This window comes from Haliotis rubra, unplaced genomic scaffold, assembly GCF_003918875.1.
Source record: "Haliotis rubra isolate DU_JTF1 unplaced genomic scaffold, ASM391887v1 Scf79, whole genome shotgun sequence".
Classification (NCBI taxonomy): Eukaryota; Metazoa; Mollusca; class Gastropoda; order Lepetellida; family Haliotidae; genus Haliotis; species Haliotis rubra.
In genome coordinates this window covers 201,092-224,318 of record NW_025767512.1, presented here as the reverse complement: position 1 = coordinate 224,318, position 23,227 = coordinate 201,092, and the positions used below count along the sequence as shown (strand labels likewise).

The 23,227-nt window shown below is 37.5% G+C and overlaps 1 protein-coding gene across 1 annotated transcript in view; it reads left to right on the top strand.

Annotated features, from left to right (window-relative positions):
• LOC124261112 (lysine-specific demethylase 3B-like) overlaps positions 1-23,227 on the top strand; it is a 106,316-nt gene that overhangs the window by 30,394 nt on the left and 52,695 nt on the right. Inside the window, 3 exon segments of the mRNA XM_046695429.1 lie at positions 6,076-6,228; positions 12,249-12,365; positions 22,621-22,833. Coding sequence (XP_046551385.1) covers positions 6,076-6,228; positions 12,249-12,365; positions 22,621-22,833 — 483 coding nt within the window.

Sequence of the window (23,227 nt, the reverse complement as noted above, 5' to 3'; positions counted from 1 at the left end):
AGTGCCTTTTGCTATCTCATAATCAGGTGAGGTAAAGACTAATATTAATAACGAGGTGGATCCAATCCATTTATGTTTAAAACTAAGTATTTCATCTGTTTGAGAACGACTATAAATTTTCTGTAAGTAATGTTTGGTCTATATATTCCTATTGATTTTTTTATTATAACCTCTGTGAGACCCACTGATAAAGATGCTGGTCAAGTAAATGGACAACATATTGTTTATTTGTTGGCCTAAAGTTATATTTCCTAATTTATGCGTGTACTATAGTATATTTTCCCATCCACCTGTGTATGGCTAAGTACGAAATGACTCCAGTTCAGTGTCCTCTGCCGCAAGTATTGCTGTGTGTATTTTATCGTCAACATGTTCAGTGTACTGTAAATTTTTAGTTCCATGCACTCTGAGCTAGATTATAAGAAGCTTAAAATCCAGGAATTCATTATCCATGTTAAATGCTTTCGGGATACTTATTTCAAGAAGCATCTTTTGTAAAACTAACATTCAGATTGACTGGTATCTGTTACGGTACATGCATGGAGAACTGTTCATAAATATATTCATAAAAGCAAGATAAATACAGCCCTCCAGTGTAGCACCAGCATACAAAGGTGTGCACACAACTGCTTTGGATATGCAAGGTCACACACAAGTGAGTTTGAATGATGATATGGAGATTTTCTTTCAAATAAGCATCATGTTAGAAATGTTGAGTATAAGATGCCATTGCAAGCTTCATGTTACTTAAGAGTTGTGTGTAAACCTGCTCCTCATTCAACAATAGGTGGATTCAGAAAATGAAGTTTGGTTCTTTTACTTTGAAGTTACTAGTGAAGATCCGGGTTAGAATTGATTAGTAACCCATGCTTGTTGTAAGAGGCAGCTAATGGGATCGGGTGGTCAGACTCGCAGACTAGGTTGACACATGTCATTGTATCCCAATTGCATAGATCGATGCTCATGCTGTCGATCACTGGATTGTCTGCTCCAGGTTTTATTATTTACAGAATGCCACCATATAGCTGGAATATTGCTGAGTACGACATAAAACTCACTCACTCACTCCCTAAATTGAGGTTATTGTCCCCGGCCGCAACGCGGAACGGGGGACTATGTATTCAGCGGCGTCCGTATGTCCCGATTCTTGTTAACGCGATATCTCATGAACTGTTGTACCCAATGTCTTCAAATTCGGTGACAGTCTACATTGGGTGATTATGCAGACAACAGGCATTTCAGGCATCTTGTATGTGACCCAAAAATCAAAAGTAGTAAATATAGATATTCCATTCTTTAGCGGCAGGGGGCATTGCCATATCAGTGGCAAACACTTGTTGGCTCTGTTATTATTTTTATTGTCATTTAACCATTAAAAGTATTACATTTCAACATATGGATAGTGACAAGATCTTCTTGACTTTCAGCCCTGGTGTTGTATAGTTTGGCAGTCTTTACAATTTAGCAAATCGGGTCTAGAATTTTCTTTTAACTGTGTTAAAGTCTGAATTCAAATGTGAAAATATCAGTCCTGTTGGAGTCATAGGTTTGAGCTGATCTCCAGCAACATGTTCTAGACTCAAGGGATCAGGTGATCAAGTTCAGTGACTTAGCTGATTAAGTGTCCTTGTGCCCTTAAGGCGCTGATCATTGTCCTTATGTCAATCATTGGCATGTCTTGGCCAGACATAATAACTTAGAGGCCTCTGTCATGCAGCTAGAATAGTAAACAAAACAAAGTCATTCTTCAATCTATCGTGAGACTGACTGTTTTCATACTATTTTTACTGAAAAATATTGTAAATAGGAATTTGTCTGTTTTTAATCTGTTCCAAACATTGAGTATCTTATTCTTTATATTGGCTATAGTTTTTCAACTGTGGTATCTAGTGAGTCCCCTAAATATGCCTAGGGTCTTTCTTTTGACATGAAAACTTGATTTGGAATGGTATGTAATGAACAATAATAATATACTGATCTGATCACATTGGTCACTCTTTCTTGTCAGATTTGAACTTACAAAATCAGTCCTTGAAAGTTTTTAGTCTCGTGGCCATTCCAGTCTTTTGATATACTTCCAAGTTAAAATTCATCTTCGTAATTGGTGGAGGGTGGTTGGGAAGTCTTGACTCATCATGCTTAAAACATGTTCCCCACATGGGTAAAATGTGTAAAGCCAATTCTTGATGTCACCCCACCACAATATCCCCCTGAATATTACTGAATGCACCATTTAACATCACTCCTTCAAAATTCACGTACAGGCAAATTGGATGTACAAAATCAACAGTAGTGCTGTGTATGAAGCTGTATTGCAGCTTGTGTAGCATTTATTTAACAATACCTTGTGAAAATAACATTGAAGATAATCTGTAAACCCAATGTTTTGAGAATTCGACTTTATCCAAAGTCACTATCATCAAGAACCTATCCTGCTCAACATGTGTTTATCTTCCTTGATGCACTGCAGCGTTTCATATTTGAGAGGTTCTATTTTGGGCCCCTAGCAACAGATTTTACAGACAACTCTTGCTTTCCCACGCTTCTGTGATGAGAGATGCTCTTTTCCTCTAATTTTCCAGTAGAGATAGTCCGCACATGGCCCCTTCTTCTGCCAACTCATACTTCACAGCAAAAAACCTAGGTTCAACAAAACTAGTATGAGCAGATTATCTAATGTTGATATAATAACCCTCTCAAACCTGCTCATTTCCTAATCTGTGTCATCTATATCATTTATGATATCAACTTTCAACACTGGCTGAAAGCAGTAAAGCATTCATTTTCCATGTGTTCTGATATGGTTACGGTGTGGGGTATTTTTGGATTAGAAAACAGTTGTAATGAGGTTCATGGTGGTTTTCTTTGGCAAATGACCTCATTAGATGTAATCAGAGGAAAATATGGCGTAGCATGTTTTTTCTGAAAGTGGGTTTCGTTGAGTTGAACAGTCCTCAAATGGACAGAATTCTTTCAGTCCGCTTTCACAAAGCAGTATCAGCACTGCAAATAGAACTTCTTTTACTTTAACATAAGATATTTGTAGTGCTGCCATCATTTGTGAAATGGCCTTGATTTGACTGACTTTATTTGCATGATGTAGGAGAGGTTACACTGATTACACATGTTCATTGTTGGTGAGTTCAATTGCATAATTGTTGGTTCATCATAGCAAAGAACATATTCCCACCATAGGTAGTACACAGTGTGAATCCTATTTTCTGTGTCTTTGCTATGATATGGTTTAACTATTCTGTACTTGCAGATACAATGGCACACATATTTGTACATGCCATGAAGCAGGGTTAGACATTCTCACTGTCATTGTAAAACTTGTGATTGTCTGCCGTGACATTGCTGGAATATTGCTAAAAGTGGCGTAAAACCATACTCACTCACTCTAAGTAATTGGTCACTTTCAGGAATAATTTGAAAATAGTTGTGGATTATTAGAATTTGCGTGTCTCAACTAGAGATTATAGGGATGGCACAGTTGGGAAATTATTTCAGATTTCTGTGGTTCGAAATCCTGTTTATTCATTTACTGTTTTGCAACTCAAATACAGACAATTCTATATCAACAGAATGTGAATGGAAGGGGAGAAACTGTTGAGTCAGAATGTCCACATGTCTAATGCCTGAGAATTTTGTAAAGTAGGCGTGGGTTTAAGAAACATGACCTGTAATCTTTTCAAACATAGATTTGTATGTATCCTGCAGCTGAATACTACATACAATTCAAAAGTCCTCCTCACCAGCTCAGATGAAGGTCAGGTGATTACAATAAACGACCTGGGGGCATGTCACCATACCCTGAGTAGCTGAGTCCAAGGTTGTTGTTAACCAATGGTTTGTCTGGGCCAGATTTCATTATTGTCTATGTTATAAATCTTGGATACTGCTGATAGGAAAACACATGTTTAGCTGTGTTCAATGTTCTGCTTGGGGGTCAAGAAATTGTTAAAAGTAACTGATTTGGGATGTTCATAGATTTAATACAGGTGCAGACCACAAGCCCCATATCATCCTTAGCTTCAAACACTGCTCACTCAAAATCAAATTGTTGTGTGTGGAGAGAGGAAGACGGACAAATAAGACTGCCTTGATAAAATTGATCTATTACAAAGCAACAGCTTCTGTTCTTGTTTTCATGGAGAAGAGAAGGGGTTAATTGTTTTCGTGATATTGAAACAGTCATTGAAGTCTTGACTTTTGTCATAGAGGTGAATACTGCTTTGATTGAGGCAGTTCATGACAGAACTTTTAAGGAGGGCCAGTTTACTTTCATACCTGACTCCAAACACTGATCACTGGTATGGTTTTGTTTAGAAGTAGCTGCAGCAATTTCCTTACGGTATTAACTTCCCTGCATCAGCCTGCTGGTTCAGTAACTCTCCACTTTCCTTGCTTCCAAAATAAGCAGTGGTTGTGTAGCTCTGTCTGATCCATCTTAATCAATAAATGGATGAAAACTGGTTCTGCTCAGACTTATCGATCACCTCCTTGAAACGAGGTAGAAGTATATTGATAGATGAATAGACCTAGAAAAGTCCTCTGACGCCATCAACAAAAGGAACTCATTTGGGGAAATATCATTTTTGCGTAAAAATCTTTATACGTCAGCCTTATGAACCAAGTCTACATTGATTTCTCTCCTGTGTTTTTGTGTGTGTTTGTTGTATTTGGTTATGTTCCAAAGGAGATGTTGAGCTGTTACTGGTATGTACAGGCAGGTTACTATGTCCCTTTATTTCACTATGAAGATCAAGTTCTTGATAGTGAATGGCGTTTCTTGAATATTTCTTGTACAAAATAACAAAATGAATTATTTCTATGTACATATCACAGTTTTGGGGGTGTTTTTATATTTGTTTTGTAAAATCTGTATATTTTGGCTTGAGATATATATTTGTGTTGACACAAACCATTGTATTAGTAGTCTTTTCTATCTGAATAACTTTACCTTTGGCAACAAATTCAAGAAGCTTGTATTTTAAAATATCTTTTGTATGAAACTTTCAGTTTAGTAAACATGAACTTGATTAACAGAGCCATAGATGATGATAAACAAGATTTCAATCAGGGTCAATAGTTGACAGGAGTTACCTCCCTTGAGCCAGACAAGGCCTGTTCACCAAGTCAACTAGCTACTGAGGATCAGGAAAACAGGTCACACAGAGAAACATATATAAATTTTGTTAAGTTCCTATTTACATGGTATCTCTCTTTGCTTGATTTTCAAGTATTTTATTCATAAATTGAACCTGATAATTATGCTAATAGCTGTTAGAAAGTGAAATAAAGCACAAGTTCATTTAGTTTATACCCTGAACAAAAACCATCAAAATTATTGCTTTTGATAAGTGAAAGTAGATTATTTCGTTGGCTGTCTGTTAATTTTGTTGATGTCGGAGATTCATAACTTGTGAATACAGTGCACGAAATTTTAAACAATTAATCAGCTACCTTCTCATGGATTGAAAATCATTACGCTATATAGGATATAACAATTTTACACTGTTTACAAGAAATCATGTAATATAACTGTCTTTGATACTTTAAATTTGAATAAGGTTCGTTTTCAAATCTATTATATTAATTCTGTTGAGGTAATCCCATTTAGCTTGTACAATACAATTAGTATGCTAAACACCCCCAAAGCATTGTTGTGTTAATATTCTGTACAGGCGTGATGTTGATTGATTATGTTGGAAGAGTAGCCTAGGTAATAACAGGCTATGAGTTATCATGTCTACCACAGGTTTCTCACTAATGTAGTGGTGTCATGTTCCCAGGCAGTCATCCCATCCCTCTCTCACTCTTCCAGTTGCCTAGCAGGCACTTTCTTCCTGTGGGAAGCTATTATTAGCACGACCTTCACCTTGCTTCACCGTTGAGGCTTGCTAGCTGGCTGACTTCAGTTCGCTGATGGCTACAGTCTGGAACATTATCTAGTGTCGGTGAACAAACAACTTTACATCATCTCTTTTTGCCGATAGATCGATCCTGGAATTTCATAGCCTGCTCCCCTTTACTCTCAACACTTTTGTCAATTGATCCTTATAACTTTTGCAGGTTCTGGTGGAATTTGATGACCGTGACTGGCAAAAGCGGGAGTGGATTAAAGTACACGAGGTTTTTCAAGTGTTTTTGGTTGAGCATACTCTTGTTTGGGCAGAGCGGCAGGATCCAGGAAAGCCTCGTAATCAAGTCACCTGGCCAGCTTTGGTAAGTTTTAGATTTGCTCGTATTCTATCAGCATGTTGTATCTGATGACGGATGCGTTCAACTGTCCAGGTAGGCAAGCCATTACTAGTGTATATAGACACGCACGCACCGGTGAAAACTTTTTCGGAAAATGTTTACGCCGACTGACATCTTTGGTTAGTCCGTGTTACCTAATTGGTCGTAAAGCTTGCTGTTTTAGGTGGTAATGAAGAAGAATTTGTGATGTAGCAGATTTGTTTTCTGTGGCAAGAATGATGAAATATGTCACATTAAGACAAACCTAAATTTATTTTAAATGAAATGTCTTCTTGCTGAATTTATCAGTTTTAACATCTTATTTACATTTTATTCTGTTCTGAAGTGTAAAACAAAAGTGTTTACAAAAACGTGACAGAAGTTCTGTTTTTGTTTGTTGTAATTTGTTCATTATTTTGCTTTCAAATAATTAACAGGAATTTATGGAATTTTTCAATCTGAAATGCAATACGGCTGTGAAGTTGGATTTTTTCAGAAATACCTGACCATATGTTTTTCCTAAATATGGAAAACTTTTATTGGACAATAAAAGTTCTGTATTTTGCATACTCATTCGATGTTATTAGTTTTGATGTCAATGCAGTTATTTCATGTTAATTGCCAGTAGTGATTAACTGTTTTCAAAGTGCGTGTTATAACTATATTTTGAGCTTTTATTTCATCTTAGACCTTTTGATCCCTTGAGTATCTATCATTACGCAGGTGTGATTAGCATCAGTTTTAAGACAAAGATAATCTATCTAGATTGAAAACAATTTATCAAAAGCAAAACATAAAAAACAGCATCAGAAACAAAGTTGTTTTTCCGACAAACGGCAGTTGTCTTTTGTATTGTTTTTTAATGGAAACTTTCACTCCAAATCATTAAAAAGGTAATGTATGGTGAGCTGGTGTAAAAACCGCATTAGCTAATCAAGGCTGGGACAGTCTTCTATTTCCTGTGACCGAGACATCTCATTGGAGTGGAGCCCAGCCCATTCAAGCTGTATTGATTGTAACCTTTCTGCAACTCACCATAGAACTTGCGATATTGATTCGCTGCTAATAACTCTCTCCTAAGGCCCTTTTATTCTTGTACTGATTTGTTTGGAAGGGCAGAAGGGAGAGGAGCACTGGGGCTAGTGTTCACAGTGCCGGTGGTTATTGATGACCAAACAGAGAGCGGCCACTGGTCTACTAGTGTTACATCTGTTAATTCAATATTTCATTATCATACCTGGTCATGCCCAGTTGAAATGGCAGAGGAAGCGAATGTCATTTTATCACTATAGCTGTGAACTCATTGTCTTGGTGATATAGTAACACTATATTTATCTGAAAATATGGCATCAGAGTCATGATTTTTGGTGCCGGTAAATATAGCATAGAGGTTTTTTCTCATGTCAATTATATTTCATGGATGTTATTATGTGTTAACTCAGTGTGGTAAACAGAAGTGATATTCTGTGATCAAAGATAAGATTTTGGACTTGAATTCATCACAGTAAAAGTTGTCATTAGAATATGCAGAATGTCCATGCATAATTTGTTTTCAGATAATATTTCATTCACAAAAATAGTTTCTATAGATAAGGCTTTATTGCATGATTAAGTTGATGTATGTGTAAACTTTCAGGACATTAATTCACCAGGAATACGTTGAAAAATTGTTCGAGGTTGTATTTTGGAATTAGAAAATATTACCAGGAAAAAGGCACATCTGAAGGATCCATTTTCTTGATTGATAATGTTTTTTGTAAGAATACTATGAAAATATAATTAATGTAGTACAAAATAAGTTGTTGTTTTTAGAAGTCTTACACCAATATTGGTAATTCATGACATTAAGAAGTAACTGGAATTTGAATGTTTATTTCAATACATTTTTGTTTAAAACAGGAATGTTTATGACCAACTCTTGTAAAAACATGCATTCAGACGCCTTTGAAAATCAGTGGTTGTTCAAACTGAAAGTGAACAAGAAACACACATAGTTAATCTGTAACCGGGAAACAAATTCTGATGAGGTGTGACTCTAAGCAGAATTGCTTTTCCGTTGCATGATATTCTTTCAAGTATGTGGGTAAATTTCTGATTCTTTTTTCGCAATGCCAATTCTTCTGCTTGAGTGACATGGGACTACATGAATTATTTGGGGGAGAGCTTCTGTGTCTAATTGGGCTGGAATCAATAATAAACACTGCTCGCAAAGATATAAAAAATACATGCATTCAAGGAGCATTATCTAATTGTGTCTTCTCGGACACACCTAGAACTTCATTGGCTGGAATAGAATAGCGAGACTTGTCAGGCCCAGACTGCTGTGACCAGTTGTTATAAACAAGTTGGGTGAGATTGCTTTGAGTAACTGCTATTCCTCAGCTTACTGTTTGTGTTACTTAGCATGCATCAAGATGGCAAACTAGGCCAGGGGTTGGTTGGCCCCTGAGATTGAACCTTTCAAGCGCCAGTCCTGATGGATAGCTGTGTTCTGAACCTTGGCATTATCAGCTTTCAAGGGGCCGTCTCAAAGCAGCTTTGCTTGTTTTTCACTAAAAGTAGTTCCGTCTGTCAGACCCAGCTGTTTTCTGTCTTCTATGTGGCTTGGCCAGCGTGCAGCCAGCAAGTTGCCGCTACTATTGCTGCCTACCTGGTAGCTGAAAATATTCATGCAACGTGGGATCGGTGTATGCTTATGTATGTGTGTGTTGTCTTGCTAGCTGCTGGCTGTGTTTTGGTATTCATATATCACTGATATATGATCCTATTCAGAATATGGTTTGGTTTATTGATTACTGTTCAGATTCATAGTTGAAATTCTGTTTGACATTCACATATTTTTCTGTGTCCACGAAGTATACTTAAATTTTGTTAATTTTATGCTGGTTTCTGGTTAAGGAAACGCCTGCATCGTTCATGGAGGCTGTTAGTAATGGAAGGCTGTGTGGTTTTGATGAACCTGTTCAGGCAGGTGATGATTCAGAGGGGTCCAGTGTGCATAAGCTGCATAATTTAGATGATCACTTAGAAATAAATGGATTTTGTCAAATTTTTCACAGTTGATATGTCGGTTTGAAATATTACAATGTCTGTGGTTGCAATTAAAAGAAAACTGATTATTTTAAATGTCAGAAAAGGTTAGATTTGAGTCAACACTGTTAAGAAAATGTTTCATTGATATCAACTTTTGCCAGTTACAGGACACAGGGTGTTCAGACAGACCAAATTATCAGCTTCATTCACTATGAATTGTACAAATATGAAAATACACCAACAAACGGTAGTTAGCCTTAGGATGTGAAAACTTGGAATTTCCCGACTAATTGTAAATCTTTACTTTCATAATTATATTGATTTCCGTTGTTTTCAAAGTAGAGTTTAGTGCAAAGTGGAGGTTTGAGATTGTATTTAATTTCACTAATCTATTTAATATAGGGATTGAAATGAATGAAATGCTTCAGAATACATGGTAGATGCGAATGATTATTCAACACCAGGATACAGCAATACTCTGTTCTCACTGTTTTAAGTGTTGATGCATAGACCATCATATTAATCACAAATGATTGCCTCGTTTTAAATGATCCCTAAAAGGATCCAATCAAAGGAATTTTTCCTCATACAATTTCATTTACTGTTGTGAATTTACCTTATAATGGAGTTTTTGTGCAGTAACGGTTGTAGAGGAATGTGTTATCAACAATCATGCTTTCAGCTCTGATGAAAATGTATGCTTTTAAAGCTTGTGTCCTGACCAACACAATGCATTTCTAAAGCAGACTTGCTTGCCTAATGGAGCGGTCACATGCAAGCTGTATGTCAGAAGGGACAGCCTAGGCAACTCGAGATCAATATATAATTATAGCCTTCATTGTGTATGTGTACATAATGCCACAAGCTAATGGAAGCCCATGGGCACACAGTGACGGACCATTGAGCGGGAATGGATTGAAGCCCGATACCAGAAAGTCTGTTATTTCTAGGGTTTATTTGGAATGGGGCCAGGCATGTCTTCAATGTGTAGTGTCATTTGGCTTCCCTGTTCCAACGGGTTATGGATCATTCTGTCAACCCTCTTTTGTGCTGTACATTGCAGAGATATACAAGTTTTCTGTCAATATTCGTAGCTAACAAACTTGGTCAATCAATTCCAAGCTGCGCCTACCTGTACAGTCAATGGGAAATTGAATTCAGGTGGCATATGGGCTTGTGGACTTTGAACAATATTGTCAGGGTTATCTTATCAAGTGCTACTGATACAAACTGCCTGTTCATTACTGACCGAGAAAAGGTGTTAAGTGCAAAATATGTCCATGAAAGATGATTGATTTCAAAATGTAATAAAGTGAAAGCTAAGCTGACGGATGGAATTAGTGTAAGTTGAACCTGTTAATACAAATTCAAACATTCTGACTGTTTTCAATTTGTATAAGGCTTAGAATTGCGGTGTTGAGTTTCGTGTTTGTATTTGGCTGATTTATTGTGTAAAAATTTGAGTGTTTTAGTATGGTCAAATGTCAAATATCCTTTTCATAGTTGGGCCAACTTGAGGTTATGTGACAAACATTGCTATGTGGAAGACAGGTTTGATGTCTCCAAGCCTTGAGTTAGTGTCATTTCACCCCCTGGGCACTGGTTTCTCTAGTAACTGTAGACTTTGTAGTTTATCCTCCTACGATAGACATAATGAATTTGCCTTTTTTGTGGCAGAAATGTGCAAGAATAATGCATATGAATTCATATTGGATTTCTTTGCTGAATGAGGTAACATATTGCATCAGCCGTTAAAGGTCAGAATGATCTCAGTGATGTATTTCATTTAGACATGATGTCCTTATATAGTAGTAAACTGAGCTGATATTTTTGATAGGTTTAAGATTTCCTCAGGTTGGGACAGGCTTGTAAGTCGTCATTGTACCACCTCACAATGTGTTATTCTTTTCTTACACCTCTAAAATGTCTACCTCCTGTATGAAACTTTCTGGCTTCCTCCCATTACAATCAGTCCTATTTAGCTAAATTCTATTGGTGTAGGATAGAGCAAGCTGGAGGCAAATAATGCCCATAGTAAATATTTGTTAGGATTTTGTGTGCATTTCACAAAGAGGGAATAGAATGTCAATTCTCCATTTGGAGACAGAGAAGGGCCAGCAGGTTATTTGGGCCATTGCAGAGTGTTCTTGCTCAGGAACGAACGTTATCAGGCGTGCAAGGCTACCTGTCTACCTATTGGAGAAGTTGATATACTCACCACTGAGTGAGCTCTGAGCACGATTAAGAGGACTGAGTTGCTATTGTTGTCATGACCTGCCCGCTAGCTCACTACTTCCAACCACTACACGATTTCAGGTTATTATAGGTTGGGTGGAGTTGGCAAACGTTCAGTGCAATCTATCCAGCTCACGGGGAGACACTTCTTATCTTGCTAGCATTGTTGTTTGGGAGGTCTCTGTCAACTATTTATGAAAATGTAAACATCCTTTATGACTGAGAACTGTTGAAGTAATCTTTCAATACATGGTGTCCAAATAATGTGACACGAAAATGAATGGTTGAAAATATGTTCAAGTGTTTTCCTCTCTAGAGAGTACTGTGGTGAGAAAGTTGAAACTGAATAGTTGTTTTATTTCATGTCAGCTCAGCATTGTTTCGTACATTTGTTGGTAGCGAGTTAGACATTAATTCATTGAGGGTTTAATTTTCTGATTTTATCATTACAACTGTGATGCACTCACATTTATCAAATGGAAAAGCAAATTGGCATTTTTTATGCCGAGTTTACCAGATTGGTTAGTACTGATGCCTGTTCCAAATAATTTGATGTGCTACATCACATATTCAACTTGTGTTTGGATTGCAAGACCAAAATACAGTTACTAGATTTGTACAAGTGAACATAAGGTTTAGCTTTATGTTAGCATATGTTATTTTACCATTTGAAAACAAATTTTACTAAACATGCAGTTTTGATTTAATCCTTAATGAAGTGTTTTGTCTATTTACAGTGTTACAAATCGTACGTAGACAAAGTTGGACTGACGTCGGGGAGAAAGAAACCTGTTGAGTATCTCCTTGATAGATCAGTGGGCTTTGTGGAAGAAAAGGAGTATTCTTTTTACCAGGTAAGTCATGTTTCCTGATCATCCATCAAATGTATACACCTGTGTTAATTATATAGTTTAAATACATTAAGCTTCGAGGCATAATGTTTTCTATCACCCATGTTGCCGTTTGTCACAGAGTATAGATTATTGACTATCAACAACTTTTAAGGGATTCCTTGACACACACAGTGATTTTTCAGAGGCAAATTGGACCAAAAAACTGACGAGACTTCTTCTCAAATTATTGTCTAATTTTAAACAAATAATCTTCAGAACATTTTCGATGATGATTATTCACTGTTGAAGAAAATTACTGATCAGAACTCTCTGCTCTTTACTGATACTTGCAGTAAGTAGCTGAAACTTGTCTGAAATATTTTAGTAATCTCTATCAAAGGTACATCTCTGTTTTAATAGATTATCCCTAACACATGTGGTTTTGGACCATCTACCACACACAAATAAGAATTTAGTTTGAGTCCAACATTTGATGTGTGAACAGCATGGTTCCACTTTCAATTGAGATTAATTTTGATGTGGATGAGTTGCTATTACAAGTACTATGCTGGGGAATTGTGTGCTTGAACAAATAATGCCACACAGGTACGTGGAATGAAAGATGTAATTAAAGAGGACTATATATATGTGCTGGTATGTTACACCTGTTTTACTGCGTCACCGATCCACGCTGAAGGTCAGGGCTGAATCTCCAATCTACATAAACACGTCTCCCGCTAGTGAGTCAACATGAAACACGATCAGTTATAAACACTTTATGTATTGTATGTATGTCAGGGAATATTCTGCAGAGGGCTTTTCCCTTTGTCACATACTGACGACAGGGCGATCATGTTATAGACCGAAACAACTTTATGAGAAAGCGTTAGTATATGTGAAATCACATTCAAATTTCATTGTCATCAAATCAGGTTAGACAATTTAGATTAGATAATTTACAGTAAAAAAAGATGATTCATTGTACAAGTATATTCACAATGGTATGGTACAAACAGTGGAGATGTTGTGCGTAGAGTATTACATGACAAACATTCATTATAATTTGATACTACAATAATCAAGATGGAACCTAGAATTGTGGTTGGTAGATAGTAATGTAGTACAAATACCCCCACAAATATCTGGGCACAAACAGCTGATACATGCATAAGATATAACAAGGCATATCATTTATACATCATTACTGGTACCATCATTATAAAACTGTTGCATAAATTACACCATCGTGGAACCTATACTTCGGCACTATATATTGGAATGGTCATTATTTTTTATTGCGGTGGTATGTTGACTGGAAAAAACTTATAAGGAGATATCTTTTAATAGAGACATTAGGATCTAAGTGTCATTGTGCCCTTCTGTTTGCCGTGTTGGTGGCCTTCTGTTTTGACCTGTGGCCCGACAATAAGGTGTTGTGTGGAAAGGGATGTACCTGCATTCCTTCATTTCACACATTGACCTTTGACCCAAGGTCATGTGTGGGTCATACATCTGACCACAATGACAGGTCAACCACAGGCCATTTCAGACAGTGGTCAGTGTTGTACACATCTCAGCAGGTGCCGTAATGATGTCACATGTTTCATTATTAGATCCCTGGCCCAGTACTGTGTAATATCCTTGTCCAGCATTCCTTAAAACCTAACATTTGTCCAAGGCTGGTGTCCATCAGCAGTTGTCGTTGGTATGTGGGAAGGAAGACCGGCACACTTTTTGCTCTCTTGATGATTTAATGTAAATTCCTTTTGATAGGCATTTAAGTTTGCATATATATTTTTAATACATCTTGGTTGGCTGTTGTACCTGTGTGGAATATCTAGGGAATCGTGTCATGACTTTAAGGCGACTAGTTTGAATTAGATGGTATTCAGAGTTGATGAACCCGTGATTTCAAGGACATTGATTGTGAAAATAGTTTTGTTGTGTTAATCTCTGTGTTGTTTGAAACTGGAAACAATGTGTCTTCATTTCTTGGCTTTGGATCTAATTTTGATGGGAAATTGTTTCAGACGGCTGAAAGGTTTTGCCACTGCCTGACTGTTTATGAAATACGTGTACATTATGTTTCATGATATTGATGTTATAAATTGCATTCATTGGTTTGTGGAATGAAGATCAATTTGAAGTCAATACTGTTTTTTATCCATTGTGATCACAGAGACACCTTGGGTAAAAGATGGCTGACTAACACTACAAATTAAACCTGATATTACTGAGGACATAAATTCTCCAACATCATATTATTATTGGCAAAGCCAGCATGTATCATTTTACATAAACAAATTTCTTGCGACATTGGTGTGTTGTGAAGAGGTGGAACTCCCCAATTGAGATCAATATGGCTTGTTTGAAATACCTTGTGTACTTGGGTCACCATTGACTTGCACTGGCAGCACGGATCAACTCGCAGGCTAGATCAATATTTTACCAGGGAATAGCTTGGCCAGTTTTTCATCCAACCAGCCCCAACAAGCTTGCAGTATCTGTCGGCTCCAGCTGGTTCAACCTCAATGTAGCATCTATTTTCAGAGCCTGGAAGAAAAATACATACCCACTTGCTTTGCTTTATGTTAAGATCAATAGGCCCTTGTAATGTTATTGGATGCGTTTTGTCTTTGAAGATGATAGATGTGTGTCTGGTGTCTGTCTATATATTTGCCATAGGACATTATATAAATCCTACGAACATAGATCAAGAGATTGTATTGCTTGTGGTTTTGTCTATAAAACAATATTTGCTCTTGTGAACAAATGATAACGGGTTATTTCTACATATATTTATGTCATTCAATGTCATCCAAAACAAGGTCAGATTGGTCACTAAAGCGTGCTTTATGTTCTCACTTTTGAATGTTTAGGTTAGTGGAAATGATTTATGTTATGTTAACCTCAATTGCAGTGGGCTGTTGAAATGTTGCCTTTCACAAACCACTTTAGGTTCGGAATTATGTATATAATGGGCAGTAAATTGTGGTGGTGCCCAGTCATAATACTGTCGCCTACTGTCATGCTAGAAGTGTCATGAACTTGCCACCATATTTCATAGAAACGCAGGACCTCATTGTCTGAAGTTGTTGGCAGCCCTCGACATTCTCTGCTGTGACTCATCTGACAATTTGCTCCAAAAGTTTCATTGGGTCATACAACTCATTGAATTTTTCTCACATTAGCTTCTCAAGCAAGGCATTGCTTTGTGTTTTCACTTTCTTGTGTCCTGTCGTTCATCAACTTGTCATACAAAAAAGGGATTTTTGATGAAGCAGCATTTTCACCAAATTTAATTAGCTTGCTTGAAAGGATGAGATAATTCTCGGGAGAATGAGTAGGAAAACGTGCTGTAATGTAGTAGCAATATCCATTGCAAATTAACTTTTGGTGACAATGAGCCACAATGTGTAAAACCTGTCTCAAACTTCAAGGGAGGAATATTAGATGACTGGCCTTTAGGAAGGGAAATAATCACTCAAGGAAAGATGGTTTTGATAAAGCAATTATGGGTATTACTGTAATTCCCTGACATTTAGCTGTAATTATTTTTTGAATTAATGTTGAACTTTGTTCACCCAACGTCCTACTTTTGTTGTGATTTACATATAGGTAGACGGGCAACACATGACTGCACTAATGTTCAGGGTGGTTGTAAGTTTGAACAATACTTGCAGTGTTCATTGTGAGGACAAGCATGATCAACATCACCTGTGAACTTGTAACATGAAACATGACGGGCAGATTCTATTCATTGTGCCGTTGTACATGTTTGAAAAGGTGGAGACTGATAAGGCCAGTGCTAAAACTGAAAAGAAATGTTGTGTCGCCGTTTGACATGACAGTGTCGTGGACTATCAAGCGTCACATAATTCACAGACAGATGCCTTGTCATTGATACATGGAAGTAATAATTCACATTTTATATGTTATGAAAACTGGGTGAAAAAATGTTTGAAGGCGTTTTTAAGTGCCAAAATTAATGTGCCATGCATTATTCATTTGTGGTAGTACGCCCAAAGTCAAAAACTACGTGGGAATTGAGTTGAACATTGGGTGGTATTGTTTACACACCTCCCAGTGGTACTCAGGGGGTACTAGTGATGGGGAGAGTGTGTACAGACATTGTGAATGATGCATGTGTTACAAGATACTGTTTAAGGTTACATGAAAGATGGAATTGAGGAATCGTGATGTAACTCAAGTAATTGCATTGACGTCACTCGTCAGTTCCAGTTGGCAGTCTGCCAGACACTCATGTCTTCTTGCCTAACACTAGAAGTTGCTGGAGGCGAGTAATCAGTGTAGAAATAGTAACACATGTTGCTTGGCTGCCTGCTCCACATAACTGATGGTGGCAGCTGCTTTCTGCCTAGAAGTTTTGTCATAGACCTACCTGCCTGGTTCTCAGGGAGGTTTTTTGAGCCTTTTTTTAAAGTGAACATCTAGGATTATGATGTTTCCTCACGGTGTACTGACAGACAGGTGCTCATAATGAACAGTTGCTATCAGTACCTTCCTGCCTTGAGCAGGTGTCTATCTGTTAGACTGTAGGCTAGCAAAGAATCTTTGCCAAATTCATTTGGTCTACTTACCTAAAATTGTCTTTCTGTCCTGTGCTAGCTTGTGTTGTGGCTAAGTTAGAATACCATTTTCAATTTTTTGTATGCTGACATTTTTGTTGACTGACCATTGGATGGAGGATGCCTGTTTTGAATTACCCTCCAGCCTAAAAGAGTTTGACTGAAATGTAAGTATATTGATTGAGGTTGTATGGAGGGATGTGTTTCATGAGAGCCGTTGAGTCTCACTGTTGTCATGGTTTAATCAGTGGAAATCTGACTTTCCATGAAAAATATTTATGACTGTGACAAGGACCCTTGACTCTTTATTTCATTTCATCATCTAGTATGAAGTATATCAGTCTTCCTGCCTTTGTGTGTAATATCTTGTGGGAACATGGTTTTGTGTAATATCTTGTGGGAAAATGAATAAAAAAAACATTAAAGCTTTCATTACCAGCAAAGGTGGTTTTGATGTTGACAGTTTTTGTTAATGGTGTTTCAAAACTGAGACTTGGTAAAAGAGGCTGATGCAGACAACTCATTCGTATCCAGTAGACAAGGACTTCAGTGCACAGAGATTATGTCCTAATGTGTCTGTTGGTTCTGATCTTGAATCCCAGGCAGCATTCCCATGAATACAAATGAACAACTGGGCAGACATGTAGTGACACACCAACGATGCCATGGAATTTTTAGATGAAGAATATCCACTGAAAGATATTCCCTGAAGTAAAGATTCCATTTGCAGTTATATATCCCAGTGGTGGTCAGATTAATGACATCCGTAGTACCTTATGCATAATGCCCTGTCTCGACACAACATTATGTCTGGCCAGTGAGGGTGATTTATGTGGCAGGTCTGAGGTTGTGAGCTGGACAGACTTGGTAATCACAACTCTACATCCACAACAAATGACAAATGAAGTTCATCCCAAGGTCAGGCAGCCTCTAAGGAGAATCTGTTATTTCAGCGCTGCTGCTTTCACAACTGATTTTTATTCACAGTTTGACACATTCCCATGAGAGTATGAGAATGTTCTTGTGGATTTAGTTGTAGAAAGTGGAAAACCTGTATGGATCTGTATGTTTCGTTATGTGGAACTTCAAATACAGGCCAGTTGGTTTCTTTCTTGTTCAGTTATATTAAGTGCTAGTCCCAAATGACCTGTCTATATCTGAATGATTTAGGGAGATTTTTGCAATACTTTAGCTGCAGCACAACAGGATGTCAAAATCAGCTTCACACTTGAGAAGAATTAATGCCATAGGTTGTCCTTTGGGACTGAACAACAGTTCACACATTTAGTATGAGCGAATCGAGAACTCATATATGAGGCCTATATCATTGGAATTTGGGGTCACGTTTTACATGTACAGGCAGATTTGAGAAAATCATCATATGTGATGATGGTATTTCAGGGGCATAGTGTCTCTTGCTCAGGAATGTAGGAACATTTCTGAAATTTGGTTTCAATGCCCGTCTTGATGTCTTTATCCAAGGCAAAAGGGGTGTGTGGGTGTGTATTTTTTAAAAGGGACCAGAATTTTTTTATCTGTTATTTACCCTGCTAGTTTGAGTAAACACTTAAGAATATTCTTGAACTCTAGTCTAGATATGTAAAGATATTGGACTTGTGTGATAAGATAAGCCGTATGCCGGGTGACTGGTATGACCAGGCTTCCACGTACTACACCACGTGTAGATAAAGCTCCAGTCCTCGTAGCATTGCTGACGTCCTCACACAGGTACTAGCCATTTCAATTTTTCCTCATATACAAATGTGCCTGATTAGTAGTATGTTATGGAAATTAGCTGCTGGCATGGAATTCCCAAGTAAATCTATTCATGTCACAGCAGCAGTAGGCCCATTGAATACAGAAGTTTGTAGTTAATTACACATTGATATTCATTGAATCAAAATGGGAGTGCTGTGAATATCACAGTATTGTAACGATTTTAGTCATCTAGCATTTTGTACAGGATTATATTGTGCAGTGATATGATGTTGTATACCTTAATGCTATGGATTTTGCCAGCTGGTAAGTGTGACATTGAGCATGGACTGCTGAAGTTTGAACTCGGTCATGAAGATTAGTCGTGATACAGTAGATGCACCACCATTGATTTCTGAAGGAGGTAAAAGTTTTCAGAGTTGTACCCAAGTAGTTGCCAAATTCCATTGCATAATTAATCATTAGGTCATTAGGTATTAATGATCTGTTCATTTACTTCAGGTCATGTCATGTCATTAAATGTTTATTGACAAAAGTATTAATAATAATGAGATAATACATTGGAAATGGTTTCAAATGATAAACAGGAGTGTGGAAAGAGGTATAAATGTCCTGGAAAAATTGTCTGAGGAGATGGGTGAAGATAAAATGTTATCAGTTGAGATTGGATATGCAAATGAACAAGAATACTAAATGTTGTCTTGACACCCTCCTTGTCAGCCCAACAGCCACCTAGGATCGCCTTGATTGATTACCTTATCAGTGAAGCATGGAGCTGTTCCTCCCATGTTTATGGTGTGGTGTTACAATAACAAAGTCCACCAGTGTTGTATGTCCTAGAAGCAAGGTTAGGGAACAATAACAGGAGGACACTGGCTATCATTAGACACAGATAATATCAGGCAATCCATATGGTGCTTCTTGGAACTGTAGAGATTTGCTAGTGGGAGTTTGAGGGATACTGTTTATGAACTGTGAACTTATCGGATGTGACTTGTTATTCTTTTTCCTCCAGCAGTGGTTTCCATAGATAGATAGGTAGGTAGATAGATAGATGGAAGCTTATTGTTCAGTGTTCAAAATGAAGTCAAGGTGTCTTTCAAATGAGATTGAGGTACTTTGGCAAGTATAGATACCATGGGACATGCTCAATCTTAAGTTCATTTCAAACAAATGGTTTATATCAAATACATTTCATTTGAGGGAAAATAACTAGTCCCTTTAGATTTTTGCTGGTTACTGACTATCTGACCAGTGGTCATCTATATCTATTCTATAAAGTCAAAAACTTAAGGGCGTCAATGACCTAAGGTGTCCCCTTACATTGGGATCATTGCTATTTATAGATGGACTGTTCTAGTAAGAGAAAACTAATAAAACTTTTATGTTCAGCTTTAGAAAGAAATGTTGAGGAAGTCTGGCTCTTACAGATGATGTATTACTCAGACATGACAGACAAGGTTTAGTTGTGGAGTTGTTTTGGACTGATGGATATACATGCATATTCGTGACAGGCTGTGAAATCACAAGTCACACCACATTAGGGCTAACTTGATGGTGTTGCAGGCCTTGGTTTCTTCAAGAGTAGAATTGCCTAATGCCTACTTTGGGCCTTTCTTCAACATTACGTTAACCATAATGTTAGTAAATTATGAATCAAAACATTAAGCATTGTGACATCACGGGCATAGTTAACAGTTACTGTTCTTCAGTTCTACCTGATGATGGGGCCAGAACAAGCCCTGAAACGTTGTACCAAACAATAAAAAGAAGATGAAACCCAGAAAATGCTTTATGTTCATTGTTAAACCCATTTGGACAACATCGGCATGTTGGCACTGAACAGCTTTGATTTCTCCGGATATCAGTGGATAATGTTAGTAAGCAAAATGAAAATAATCCAGAGTATATATTTGTATGGAATAATTCTGTTATGATTTTGATATGAAGTGTGATCTGAGTGAGTCATGCCTAGAAGAGCTGTACACCATGTGCCCTCGGAGCTGCCCCCTCCTACCCTGCGGCCTGTGTTTGTTCTGGCAGTGTGTGTGTAACAACAGCCATCAGTGTTGGTATGCCCTTAACACCTGATTGGGTTATCAGTGGCTAGTGTCCACTGGGCCCTGCTGCTGATGCTGTCAGGCCAGTCTCTCACACCAGGGTCAAGTGAGGGCCAGCAAGACCACACGGTAGCTGCTGCCAGGACAATTGTAGAGGAGGTGTGTCTGCTCTATGGATTATAAGCAGCTCCTTACTGTGATGTAACTCTTGATCAGGTGTTGATATATTCTGGACTAGAAGTAAGTACTTCAATGACAGTGTTTACAAGACGCCTTCGCATCATTTGACAAGATTGTTGCCTTTGAGGAGAGTTTGGTCACTGATGTGTTGAGAAATCTGAACGCAGGAATTTCTGTTGGACAAGTACTTCTGGAACTTGATACATATTCTCTTTGGTGTTGAAGGAACTGGAATTTTCTGTAGATGCATGGCATAGATAGAACATTTAAAAATTAATCAATAATTAACAGACCATTCTACTTTTTGTAAAATGCTTATAAATAAAAAACATTATAGAAGTTTTTAAAACTAAACCTCAGATTTATTTGGCATGTAAGTTTGAATGGCATATCTTGAGAAATACTTCAAGGATTATTGTATGTTTAGTTGTTTTTGTCATGTTTTGTTAATAGTTTTTGAAACATTTGTTTAATGATGGCTTTAGGGTAACATCATGACTTGATGTATCAAACTATTTCTTTTTGTGTTATCGCCTTGTAAAAAGACATTGTTCAAAGGTTTCCAACATAACAAGGACGATGAATGTGTAATGTGGTGCCACATTTCTTCAAAACATTTGGAGACAATTCTTTGTGTCATCTGTCTTTAGTGTCATTGGTTTGAATGTGAGTAAATGTGATTTATCACGTTGTGTCAATTACATCGCAAGGATGAGCCCCTGTTTAAATATGGAATGATTCAGATGTGTGTCTCCAATAGTGATTCATTCACGATTAGCACTCGGAATTCTCCGATTAGATCATTGGATGAATAGAGCATTTTGCATGTTCATGGTGCTCTGTTAAGTCGTGACATAATTGAATTCCCGCATGTCTTGAATCCTATTTAGAAAATATTAATTTTGCACAATAACAACCAGGGGGGAAAAGTGAGAAATGAGAATTTGATTACATGCATTTTTCCCCCATGCTCTCAATTGCGTTGTAACATGACTAGTCATTGTTCCACTTTGTTCACTCTAATCCTGTCATGAAGTGGCCTTTATCAGGGCTTCCATGTGTTGGGTTTGGATTAGTTCATGCCTTGCATTGCTGATATTTTATCAGAATAACAGGCATCTACAGTAAGCCTAATATATATTGGCCATTTTGTCCTCCATTTGAAACAGTGCTATATTTGTGTCAAGGACTCCTGTACTAAAGCCTGTCTGTTGCGGTTGACACTGGTTTATTCTCCAGCACTAGGGGTTTGTAATTACTGACCTTTCAGCTCACCATTGTACCTTTCCTCTGGAAGAATGATGTGTATGTTTGAAAACCATCCAGAGGTTACTGTATTTATGGACACAAAACTGCTGATATTTTGGTTTGGAAAGAAGATACATGTTTGGGACATTTGCTTGTTACAAGCTTATATGTTAGAGTGAAATGGACTGACAGTTATTGACAGCTTCAAAGCCTCATTTTATCAGTTAAGTCGTTTTGACAAGCATTTTCACTTTGAAAGTGAAAAACAGTTGCAGGAGAGCTTTACCACAAACCATTTTTTAACATTTGGTTGATCTTGATAAGGTCTGGAGTTAAAAATAAATTTGGCATGAAAATTAAACTAGATAACAAGTGTTTGCACACAGGGTATTCATATTTTTTAAGCATGCTGCTTCTTTTCAGTTCATAGATTCTTTCAAATGTTGAAACATTTCACTGTACTCAAATTTTGTTTATTTTCAGGAAGGAGAGGAAAGTAAAAAAGAGCTTGCACTACAGTATGGTGATGGTGATGTACAGAAGGCTGTCAAGTGTTGGGTGGACTATCAGGATGGGCAGCGCATTCTGTTGACCACACCCACTGTTCTTGTCGGCTACCGAGTAGAAGTGTACCGAGCTGAAGGTACCACCCAGTGGTACACAGCAGTCATACAGTCATACAACCATACTACTAAGGTACACACTCTTTCATCAGTTTATTCACTATTCTATGTTGATGACTTTCATTGGCAGTTACAAAGTGTGGCCTTTGTGTGGAAGTGCTAGAATTCACTGATTGAGCATTCAGTACCAGATTCTTCTGGACTATGTTTCTGGAATAAAGTCTCAGGCCAGCACTCTGTCTTTTCTGCCATGGAAAGAGAGAGACCGAAATACTGTTCAAAGCAGCATTTAAACTCCCATGAGAAGCATTTAAACTCCCATGAGAAGATGAACTGTGATAATAACTTTCTTCTTGCTGATGACAAAGAATGAGGTCTACTCGTTATGGATTGGCTGAGTCAGTACCTGTTGATTTCGTCTGTCTCACAGTCCCTGAACCACATTATTTCCCCTACTGCCAAGCCCT